Raw genomic sequence first — 11,815 nt, 5'->3', positions numbered from 1 at the left:
GGCCTCCTTCCTGGAAACAGAGCAACAGAGACCCCAGACAGGTGAAGCCAGGCCCATAGGTGGCAGTGGCAGCAGCAGCATCCCCTGTGCCATGGAGAGCCTCCAACTGGCATCCGAACCCGCAGGTGCTAATGACTCAAGAGGCCCAGAGGTTTCTTCCAAGGATGCCATGCTGGTGGCATGTAAGCCCCCAAGGAGATTCCTGCCGCTCAGCCTCCAAGAGGAAGCAAATGAATCTGCATGGGACAGGCAGAGTTGGCAAGATGAAGCGGCTCCGTGCAGCAGGGCCTCCTTCCTGGAAACAGAGCAACAGAGACCCCAGACAGGTGAAGCCAGGCCCACAGGTGAGGTGATAATTGGACCAGGTGGCGGTGGCGGCAGCAGCATCCCCCGTGCCACGGAGCACCTCCAACTGGCATCTGCACCCGCAGGTGCTAACGACTCAAGAAGCCGAGAAGTTTCTTCCGAGGATGTCACATTGGCAGCATGCGAGGGTCCAGGTGGAGCTGACCAGTTTGAAACCTGCTCTTCGGTGCTCTCTGTGGGTGGATTAACCCTGTCAGGTGCCAAGGAGGATGCCTGCTGCCTTGGGGAAGGTGATGGAGGACAGCCAGACTCTTCCGTGGGGATGACCGAGGCCTCCAAGCCGCCCGGGGTTCCTGAGCTGGACTCTTTAGAGGTGATAATGGAGACCCCCGGGCCGAGGGAAGTGGGAGGCCAGACTTACCGGACTCTGAGCCCTTCCATGTTGTTCTGGTCAGCCTTGGAGGAACAGTGTGGGCTGTCCTCACAGGACCGTTGCCCGCTAGCGCCACCAGAAGGACGAGGCCACCTCGATGGGGAGGAAGAGATTGAGGAGCCCTTGGCTCTTGGGCTGAGCAAGGTGGACCTTGACCACAGCCATGTTAGCCAGGCCTCTCCTGCCATCGTTCCTGCCAAGCAAAGGCCAAGCAAAGGCCAAGAGGGCGATTTGACTAGTGAGCCTGAGCCCTCATCACATTGTTCCGAAAACCAAGTGATGGACTTCAAACGGGCTGACTTTTGGCAGGTGGACGGAGGAGGGCAGCAGGGTCACGACTCTGCTGCCATGACGCCCGGCAACCCCTTTGCCTCCCAGCTTTCCCCACGACCGCCTCCCCTTCCTTCCCCCCAAAACAACCCGTTTGTGGAGCGGCCTCCTGATGTGGTTCCGGCCCAAGCTGCCATCCTCCAGGTCTCCCCCCTGGATGCCCCCAGAGACCTCCTGTTTCCGGCCCCAGAGGAAAGGACAGCCCTGACTCCAGCCCCGGCCCCCATCCTGCATGGCCACCATCCCCTGGCCTTCTCCACGCCATCCCTGCAAGCCGTCCTCCCCCCTGGCGAGTTCAGCTTGCCTTCTCCCGTTGGGGGTCCGGCTGCGGCCCAAGCCCCCCTGGCGCTCTCACAGGACAGCACCCAGCCTTCGGCCCCTTCCGTTTTGCCAGCGGAGACGTGGCGGAAAGAAGAAGAGGCCCCTCTCCGGCCGGATACCAGGTGAGCCCCATAGATGAAGGGGGGGGGGTCTTTGTGTGTGTGTATGTGTGAATGTGTTTCTGCACAACCAACCCCCCCAGGAAACTTTGGGGCAAGCACTGGATCAGACATTGTCCTGCATGCCACGACTACCTTCCTTGCATGAGATGCTGCATGGCGCAGTTGGCACCTGCCCTCCATCGCTTCCGCTTTAGCCTCAGCTTTGGTTTCATTTCCCATTCATTATGGCTGCGACTAAACTCTCTTCTCTCTCCCTAGAAAGGCCAGCAGGATTTTTATATTTGCTTGTGGGAATATTTTTATACCCTGCTCTGCATCAGATGACCTCAGGGAGCCTTCCAGCAAAATCTGTTTGAGTAGTCCAAAACAATAAGAATCCCTTATAGGGTTATTAAACCATTTAACGCATAAAAGAAGACAGATTAAAAACTGTTTAAAACTGTGTAAAAGCAATCACTCTGGTAAATTTGGGTGAGACCAGTCAGGTGGGGATGTTTAGCCTGGAGAAGAGAAGGTTAAGAGGTGATAGGATAGCCCTGTTTAAATATTTGAAGGGATGTCATACTGAGGAAGGAGCAAGCTTGTTTTCTGCTGCTCCAGACAATAGGACACAATGGAGCAATGGGTTCAGATTACAGGAAAAGAGATTCCAGCTCAACATTGTGGGGTATGAGAGGTGTTTTCAGCTTCCTTGTTCTTTTTAAATGACCTGACACTTTTTGGGAAAGGAATGGCATTTTACTATGAGAACGTGTTTAATTGTACTTTTTTATTGTAACATTTTTTAGCTTTTTCTTGTTTTAGCATTTGAAAGTCAGTGCTGGGGAAAGACAGGCCATCCATCCATCCATCCATCCATCCATCCATCCATCCATCCATCCATCCATCCATCCATCCGAACTTCATTTATAGGGAAAAGAGGCTCACCTTGACAAACCAGAAGCGCTTTAATAGGATCACAGAAACAAGATCATTGCAAAAAGAAAAGAATCCACATTTTCCAGCTATAGCTGAAAAGAGTGTCCCCAAATTCCAAAATTTTTGACACTGTTTACTACATTTTACTCAGTTTTCACCAAAGTGTGTGCGTGTGTTTTATGTATGGCATATCATACATGCATTCCTGATGGGTTCTTCTTCTCTGCCTCTTCCCCTTGAAATAATGGGAGTTCACCAATGTGGGAACTGAATTGGCCTTGAGTGACTCCAGATGCAAAAGAGAGGTCCTTCCACCTTCATAGGTACGGTTGGCCTGGGTTCGAGAGACGGGGCCTTCTCGACAGCTGCCCCTAGACTCCCCAGAACAGCCCCCTCCTAGTTGTCCTTCCTTCGATGGGCTAAAACCATTTTTATTCCACCAGGTGTTTTAAACAGAAAGTTTTTAAAGAATGAGTGGAGGGTGCTGTTCTGTTTTAAACTGCATTGTTTTACACTGAACTGTTTGTTATTGCTTTTTATCCTTCTGATTGCATCTTGTATTTTAAAGTATACAGTTGTCCCTTCCAATTCGCAGGGCATCCATTCTGGACCCTCCCTCCACGAATCGGGAAAATAGCCAATGTTGGAGCCCTATTTATTACAATGGGGTGTGTTGCTGTGTGCGGCGCTGTGCGTCTGAGGCACACGCGCATCATTATGTCCTTCCCAGCTTGCCGTCTGCGAAAGAGCAAGGGACGCAAATGGCAAGACCACGAATTGGGAGGAAAGACGGCATATGTAAACTGTTTCACTATTGTGAATACTGTCCACCCTACAGATTAGCGGCTTTGACTTTTGCAGGCTTGATTATTCACAGATTTGATTAATATGTTCTCACTAGGAATATCTAGGTCCTCCAGTGCGACTCTATGGTCAATGTACACCAAAAGGCATGCTGGAGGGCTGAGCCATTCCTAGAGAGAACACTTTTCTAGGCATGTTTAGGTCCTTCAGCACAATTCTGTGGTCAGCTTTTGGTAGAATTTGCGCTGGAGGACATAGAGCTTCCTAGAGAGGTGCTCACTTAGATTAAAAACCCAGCCTATTTTAATTTGTGGCTTTTCCACTTTCATGGGGATCCTGTGGCCCTAAGCCCAGCAAATACGGAGGGCTCGCTGGAGTTTAATTCTGATTTAATGCTCTTTTTTTGTGGGGGGGAGATGTTTGTTGCTATATTGTTCATTTCAGTTTGGGAACTCACCTGGAACACAATTTTGGGATAGATGACGATGATGATGATGGTGATGATGATGATGATGATGATGATGATGAAAGCAACCCTAAGTGCTGCAGTCTAACAATGTATGGAAATGCCGAAGCTATGATAAAAGATGATTTTCTGCTTCCAAAGAGTGAAATCTTTGGGAGCCGGCTTTGTAGTAAAAGGAACAATGGTCCTGGGATTCTCAAGAACAATAGAGTCATAGAGCGGTAGTTGGCAGGGCCCTGAAGGGCCATCAAGCCCCATTTTGCCATGCAGGAAGACCCCATCCAAGCTCTCCCTGTGATGGATGACTATGTAGCCTCCAAAAACCTCCAATGGAGGCTCTACCACTCTCCAATGGAGCATCTTCCATTCTCAAACAGCTCTTACTTTCAGGAGGTTTTTGCTAATGTTTAGGTGGAATCACTTTGTGTCCTATTCTCTGGAGCAGCAGAAAACAAACTTGCTCCAACCTCAGTATGAAACCTCATCAAATATTTCTTATTATTATTGTCAGGAAGTTCCTCCTAATGTTGAGCTGGAAGCTCTTTTCCCGGAGCTTGCATTCATTGTTCTGGGTCCTGTTCTCTGGAGCAGCAGAAAACAAGCTTACTCCATCTTCAATATGGCATTCCTTCAAATATTTAAACAGGGATATCATCATATCACCTCTTAACCCTCTCTTCACCAGGCTAAACATCCCCAGCTCCATGAGTCTCTCCTCCTAGGGCTTCATGGTTTCCAGACCCTTCACCATTTTAGTTGCCCTCCTTTGGACACATGGCTCCGGTTTCTCAACATCCTTTTTGAACTGTGGTGCCCAGAACTGGACACAATATTCCAGGTGGGGCCTGACCAGAGCAGAATATAGATGCTATACTTCTATTGATGCAGCCTAGAATCACATTGGCCTTGTTAGCTGCCGCATTGCACTGTTGACTCATGTTCAACTTGTGGTCTACTTGGACTCCTAGATCCCTTTCACACAGATAAGTCTCCTTAAGACAGGTGTCCCCCATAATCCTATATCTATGCATTTCATTTTTCTGTCCTAAGTGCAGGACCGTACACTTCTCCTGCAACACCCTTCAGAAATTCTTGGCAATTCTGACAAAATGCCGAAACGCCAGGCCAGCTGCCCTCTCCGGTGGGACAGGAGATGCCTGCTACTCCAGCAGTTGTTTTGTTTGTTGGCATAAGAGTTGTAAACACACTGGTGTCTGCTGGAGAAACTGCAGGGAGCCATGGATGTACGTGCCCAAGAACATCCTTTGAGAAGAAAACATAACAACGCAGACAATGGCCGTGAGCTTGAAACCAAAACATTTGGACCTAGGAATAGGCATGTGCTCTTGGTCCCTTTGTGCAGAAACGGAAGAAGCAGAGGATTCTTTGGGGAAGTGGCTCAGACCTGGAACTTAGTGGGCCTCTCTTCAGCCAGACCATCTCTCTCTCCAAGCAGTGACCGAGAGGGAAGTGGTGGGGTCTTCTTTGCTGGACATTCGGGAAAGAAGTGAGATGGTGCTGGGATTAGTCCGGCTGGAATTTCCACAATGAGTGTGTGTGTGTGTGTGTGTGTGTGCATGGGTTGGATTAGGTGACCGCAAGGCCCCTTCCCACTCTTGGATCCGACAATGCCATGAAGCCTCCAGCCATTGGCCTCTTTTGGCGGCATCTGCACTGCAGAATGGATGTAGTCTGAGATCGCTTTAACTGCCATGGGTCAAGGCTATGGAACCCTGGGATTTCTAGTTTTGGGAGATCTTTAGCCTGCTTTGTCAGAGTGCTCTGGTGCCACATAAAACTACAAATCCCAGGATTCCATTGGCTGGAGCCACTGCAACTATCAAGGTGTCAAACTGCATTGAATCTGCAGTGGAGATGCAGCCCTAATCTGGTTTTGCCCTGGATATGGAAAAAGCAGTATTATTTGTGTACCATACACACACTTGACCGTAGCCAAAAGGCCGAGAAGCTATTTAGGAAACTATTTACTTACTTCTTAAAGTATTTTAATCCCAGTTTTATTGTCAAACTGCCAATACAGTTCCAGATTGAAATAAACGAATAAAGGGGATTTTAAAAGCATTCAACAACAAGCCAAAACAAGTAAAAGGCTAAGAAAGAGTTTTAAAAACCCAGGCCCTTAAGAAAATAAGTTCTAAGGGGCCCAGCGCTCATGGTCTTCTTTCATCATCATCATCATCATCATCATCATCATCATCATCATCATTTTATTTCTTACCCGCCTCTCCTCACGGCTCGAGGCGGGTTACGACATAGTCAAAACACAATCATTAAATAAAATATACACATTAAGCTGCATAAAATACACATGTTAAGAGATCTTACACAGTATTTGTATTACAATACATAGAACAATAATTAAAAAATATTACATTATGGGTGGAAATCTTGCAACCCTCCAGATGTTGCTGGATTGCAACTCCCATCAGTGCCCTAGCCAGCAGAGCAAGTGCTGGGGGACTCTGGGAAATGCAATTCAACAACATCTGGAGGGCTCCTTCTATTCCAAGTGACGGTCGCACATCTGCTCCTCCGTCTCGAAAGGCTTTTCCAGGGCTTTAAGGCTGGGAACGGCCCCTGCCTTGGCATCTCCATTTATTCTTTTGCTCAAATTCCACCCAAATGCTGCTGTTTTGTACAGTTCTCATGCAACAGTGTTTGCTTTGTGTTCACTTGAGTCAACTTAATTAAACGCTGGATCTTGGGGTTTGATGCGGAAATAATGGGACGGATTATGGTGGCTTTCAGAGGTCAGATGCAATAACGGGACTGGTCCCTGGGTGCCTTAATGCTGGAATTGCAGACGTGAATGGGATTCATTATATTTGGAGCCAGGGTTACCCAAGGGAAAGCAGTCGGAGGGGAAGAGGCCGGGCAGATGCAGACGTCCTCCCTCCAGGACACATGCGGACTACAAATCAGATGGACAGCCAATTGCCCACTTTTGTGGGTCAGCTCAGGATCTAGGATGCTCTGGTTCTGAAGATGCTCAGCTGGAAATGCTCAAATAAAACTGAGCTTCGGATGGAGTCTGGAAAAGCAGCCTTGCAGCTATTTGGAGAGGAGACAAAGCGATGGCAACCATGAAGCTTGCTGAAAATGCAAGCTTTGTTTACCTGACAATTTTCATTCCAGGTCTGAAAGAGGAGAGTCCTGATTTGGAAAACTGGCTTCGTCCAAGAAGGCTTGGAAGTTGCCATGCAGATCTGAGTTGCATTTCCTCAAGATGTCATCAAATAATATCCGTCTTTAAGGGAGCCATGAATGCTGCAGCATTCCCAGATGTTCTTTTCTTACTACGAAAGGCAAGTGTCCAGCAAGCAGGGGCTTAGCTGGACTTGCCCAGCCAGGCCTTGTGTCCACATGCTCAGTGGTCAGCAGCTCAAAATCATCCATATTCTGCAAAGCAGCAGTTTAGCAATTACGCCGAAATGTGTGCTTTTCAGGAACTGGGCCGAGAGAGGGAATCTCCCTCTTCAGATCTGAATGCATGCCATTAAATCCCTCATCTCACATTCTTATGATAAAACCATGATGCATAAAGCAAAATGAATCTCAGAGCAGATTTAAAAGGATTCCAAAATTGCAGACAAAGGGACCAGGAAAATGCAAGGATGCTGAAAAGACAACGGAGACGTTGCCATGCAAGCTGGAGCTGTTGTTGTTGTTAACTACCCTCGCGTCCTCCCCGACTCATGAAGACCCTCTGGATGACCCGCTCTCCTCCATTGCTCTGCTCAGGTCCTGCAGATTCATTCCTCTGGTCTTCTTAATAGAGTCCATCTATCTAGCATGCCTCTCATTCCTCCACCTTTCCCAGCATTATTGTCCTTTCCTGCCTTCTCATGATGTGTCCAAAGTACGACAGCCTTTGGTCATCTTGGCTTCTTCCAGGGAGGTTTCTGGCTTGATTTGCTCCAGGACCCATTGGTTGTACTTTTTGCTGTCCATGGCATCCTTAGCACTCTTCTCTTAAGAACACCAAATCTTAAATGAATTAATTTTCTTCCTATCTGCTTTCTTCACTGTCCAGCTCTCCTATCCCTATGTTGTGATGGGGAGGACGATGGCTTGGACGATCCTCATTTTAGTGTCCAGTTGTCTGTCTTTACTCTTTAGGGTCTTTTCTAGATCTTGCATGGATGCCCTCCCCATTCCTGGTCTTCTTCTGATTTCTCAACTGCAGTCCCCGATCTAATCAGTGTTTGACCCGAGGTATGGTAACTCTTCGACGATTTCAGTTTCTTCGTTGTCTAAGGACTTGGATACAAAGGGAATTCCAGAGTTGGCTGTCATGGTGGGGTCACCAATGGAAGGAATCCCCTTCTTCCAACCCAGCTCCTGTTCCACTTCAGAGTAGGGGATGAGAGAGAACATGGACTCACTGAGGATCCAGGGGCCTCACTAGGGTTGGTGTCACCCCCATGAACCTCCTGCGATGGGGACAAGGGTCTCACCCCAAGGAACCCATCGTCTTATTGCCATTGTTCCCTTCAGCCAAGGCAGCAAAAATGGGATGCCCTCCAAGCAAGAACAGTTTAATTACATATAGTACATACATACAGAAACCAGTGCAATTCTTGGTTGCATCCATAGAAGTATACTGTCTAGATCAAGGTGATAGCAGTAGCATTGTTTTGTTTTTTGGAGTACTTTTCAAAGCTTAGAATCATAGAATCATGGGCCCTGATCCACTCCAACCCCTTTCTGCCATGCAGGAAATCCAAATCAAAGCATCGTCGACAGATGGCCATCCAGTCTCTGTTTGAAGACCTCCAAGGAAGGGAGACTCGATTACAATCTCCGAGGAAGGAGTGTGTTCCACTGTCGAACATCCCTTACTCTCAGGAAGGTCCTCCTAATGTTGAGCTGGAATCTCTTTTCCTGCAGCTTGCATCCATTGCTCCATTGTATCCTATTCTCTGGAGCAACAGAAAACAAGCTTGCTCCCTCCTCAATATGACATCCCTTCAAATACTTAGAATCATAGAATCTTAGAGTTGGAAGAGACCTCAAAGGTCATCCAGTCCAACCCCATTTTGCCATGCAGGGACTCTCAATCAAAGCACCCCCGAGAGATGGCCATCCAGCCTCTGTTTGAAGACCTCTAAGGAAGGAGACTACATTACAATCTCCGAGGAAGAAGTGTGTTCAACTGTCGAACAGGCCTTACTCTCAGGAAGTTCCTCCTAATGTTGAAATGGAATCTCTTTTCCTGGAGCTTGCATCCATTGCTCTGGGTCCTAGTCTCTGGAGCAGCAGAAAACAAGTTTGTTCCCTCCTCAATATGACATCCCTTCAAATATTTAAATAGGGCTTCCTGGGCTTCTGCTATGATAACTTCCAAGATGCTGCATCCTTTGAAAATGCACTGCCTCAATGGAGGCTGGTGGAGTCTCCTTCTTTGGAGGCTGTTTTTAAAGAGAGGCTGGATGATCATCTGTCACAGGAAGGGCTTTGACAGTGTCTTCCTGCATGGCAGAAGGAGGCTGGACTGGATAGCCCCTTGGTGATTCTATGTATTCCTGCAGGGCAGAAGGACAGTGGGCTGGATGGCCCTTGGAATCTCTTCCAACTCCAGGATTCTGTGTTTTCCTGCATGGCAGAAGGGAATTGGATTGGATGGCCCTTGGAGGTACCTTCCTACTCTGGGATCCTATGTATTTCTGCATGGCAGAAGGAACGGTCTGGACTCACTGGCCCTTGGGGTTCCCTTCCAACCCTAGAATCCTATGTATTCCTACATAGCAGAAGGAAGTGTTGGACCAGATGGCCCTTGGCAGTCCCTTCCAACACTAGGATTCTATGATGCCCAACATTGTGTGTGTGTGTTTGTGTTTGGCCACTTGCGCAGGTCCCTTTGGACCAGGCAGACTTTGTAGCTATAATTGCCAGCAGATGGTGCCATTGTTGTGCAGAACCCCAAACCCAGCTTCATTGGGATCGTGGTGGCAGTGATTATCCGCTCACAGCCTGCCATAAAGAGAATTTGTCTGAATGTCTGGCCAGGGATGTTCTGCTGCCCGGCTTGGCTTGCAGGAAGCAGTGATGCACGCAGCATTGATGTACATTTTGTGCATTCATTTGTGAGCCTTTGTGGCTCAAGAACCGGTATAAATACTCTAAGTAAAAATAAGCCATCCCAGTGCTGAGAAGTTGCTGGCTGCCAAAGGTTCAGGAGATCTCCTCTGCTAGGATTTGAACTGGGAGCCTATGTTAAAAGTTCTTGCTCTGGTGGCCAAGGAAGAACCCAGGAGCCAAATCCCTCTAAGCCCAACATTGCCAGCTCTGACTGGCAGCAGCCATGGCTTTCCATCGCCGTTTTGGGCAGGATTCATACCCAGCTCTCTTGATTCCCTCTTGGCGGTCTCCTATCCAAATACAGCCAGGCTCATCATCATCATCATCATCAATCGTTTGGCTTTATACTGTTTTTAACATAGGTTTTAATATTAGTAGTATATAATTATTTTATAATCAATTTTTTAGTTAATGACCTTTTAGGTTATTGTATGCAGCCTTGAATCCCATCTTGGGGAAAGTATTAAAACTTAGGTTTTAAGATTAGCAATATTTAATAATGTTTTGACTTTTATAGTCAATGTTTTATGTCTTTTTAAATTGTTGCATGCAGCCTTGAATCCCATTTTGGGGGGAAAGGTGGGATATAAGTCCCATAAATAAATAAATTTGTATCCTGCTTCTCCCTCCAAAATTGGAACTCAAAGAGCCAGGGCAGTTAAAGTGGACTCAAAGTGGATTATTTCCACAGTGTGTTTTCGACCATGGAGGGGGCCATTTGTGTCTCTCTGGGAAGGAAGGGAGTTACAGAGCCTATGGGGCAGCCACCAAGAAGACCCTCTCTTACGTCCCCAAACCATGCTTGCAGTGATGCTTGGAAGGAGGGAAGGGTCCTCTCCTGAGGGTCTCAGGACCATGGCCGGCTCATACAGGGAGATGCAGATTGCCAAATAGCCTGGACCTGAGCCATAGTGGGCTTCAGAGGTCATCACCAGCCCTTTGAATTTGTCCGGAAACAAACTGGGAGCTAGTGGAGTTGTCTTTGTAACCTGCCCCAGTCAACAGCCTGGCTGCAGCTTTTTGGACCAGTTGCAGTTTCTAAACACTCTTCGAAGGCATCCCCAAATAGAGTGAGTTACAGTAGTCCAAGTGGGATGTAACCAAGGCCAGATCCGGTGTCTCAAGGAATGGACCTAGTTGGCACTCAGGTTTTAAATGTCCAGAGCATTCCTTGGTTGCCCCACATGCAGACGGCCATGATGGACAATTGACCTCAGTGGGGGCCTGAGGGTAGGGAGAGGAAGCAACCCAGGCCCAGGAAATGTAGGGAGCCCTGGTCCAAAGCAGGAAGAACCGCAGCTAAACCTCATCATTTGCAAACCTAACTTAACTGGCCAGAGATGTAAGGGAAGCTAAAATGTGCTGAAGGATGTGTGCATGTGTTTGAAGGTGTATTGGGTTCATTCTGGGGCACTTAGGTGGTGTTTTTGCATGGTTTTAGGCATTTGTGGGTCTTTCAGCATGATTTTGGGCCAAAAAAGAAAGAATCCAGAAAATTGCACCAATTTGGTAATTGAGGGCCTTAGAGACTGAAATGAGGCTGCAGAGGGCTAACATGGCTATCCTCCCTGCGCCCCAAAAGCCCCTCTAGATAGTTTTGGGTATTTTTTTTACCCTGGTAATACTTAGAAGTCTGACTACTCTTCTTCCTTGTGGAAAAAGCAGACCTCCCACAATGGACTCCTTGGTGGCCGAGCCTCTTGGTTTCACGGGGATGATGGTTGTTCCTCTGCTTTCATCTTTTGAATGCCTCTGGTTTTTCCTTGCAGCCCGCATGTGGTCAAGCCCATCAGCAGCACTTCTGGGCCAGAGATGGTGAAGGGGGACGAGGGGGAGAAGCCCAAGCCCAGCAGTACCGTGGTCAGCCTGGAGGATGGAGTCCCTTTGCCCTCACAGCTGGGAAAAACAGAAGCCAAAAGGGTAAGGAGGCTGGCGGAAAGCGGGGGGTGGAGGTTGACCCATAGCACTGGAAGGGGACCCCAAAGGCCATGTAGAAAACACCTGCTGACATTG

The 11,815-nt window shown here is 48.0% G+C and overlaps 1 protein-coding gene across 1 annotated transcript in view; it reads left to right on the top strand.

Annotated features, from left to right (window-relative positions):
- RAB11FIP5 (RAB11 family interacting protein 5) overlaps positions 1-11,815 on the top strand; it is a 49,832-nt gene that overhangs the window by 35,528 nt on the left and 2,489 nt on the right. Inside the window, exon 4 of the mRNA XM_042466951.1 lies at positions 11,572-11,722. Coding sequence (XP_042322885.1) covers positions 11,572-11,722 — 151 coding nt within the window. The remainder of the gene's footprint in view (positions 1-11,571; positions 11,723-11,815) is intronic.

Source organism: Sceloporus undulatus, chromosome 5 (assembly GCF_019175285.1).
Source record: "Sceloporus undulatus isolate JIND9_A2432 ecotype Alabama chromosome 5, SceUnd_v1.1, whole genome shotgun sequence".
In the NCBI taxonomy this organism is placed as follows: Eukaryota; Metazoa; Chordata; class Lepidosauria; order Squamata; family Phrynosomatidae; genus Sceloporus; species Sceloporus undulatus.
The sequence above is the reverse complement of the archived record's forward strand: the minus strand, read 5'-3'. Positions and strand labels throughout refer to the sequence as shown.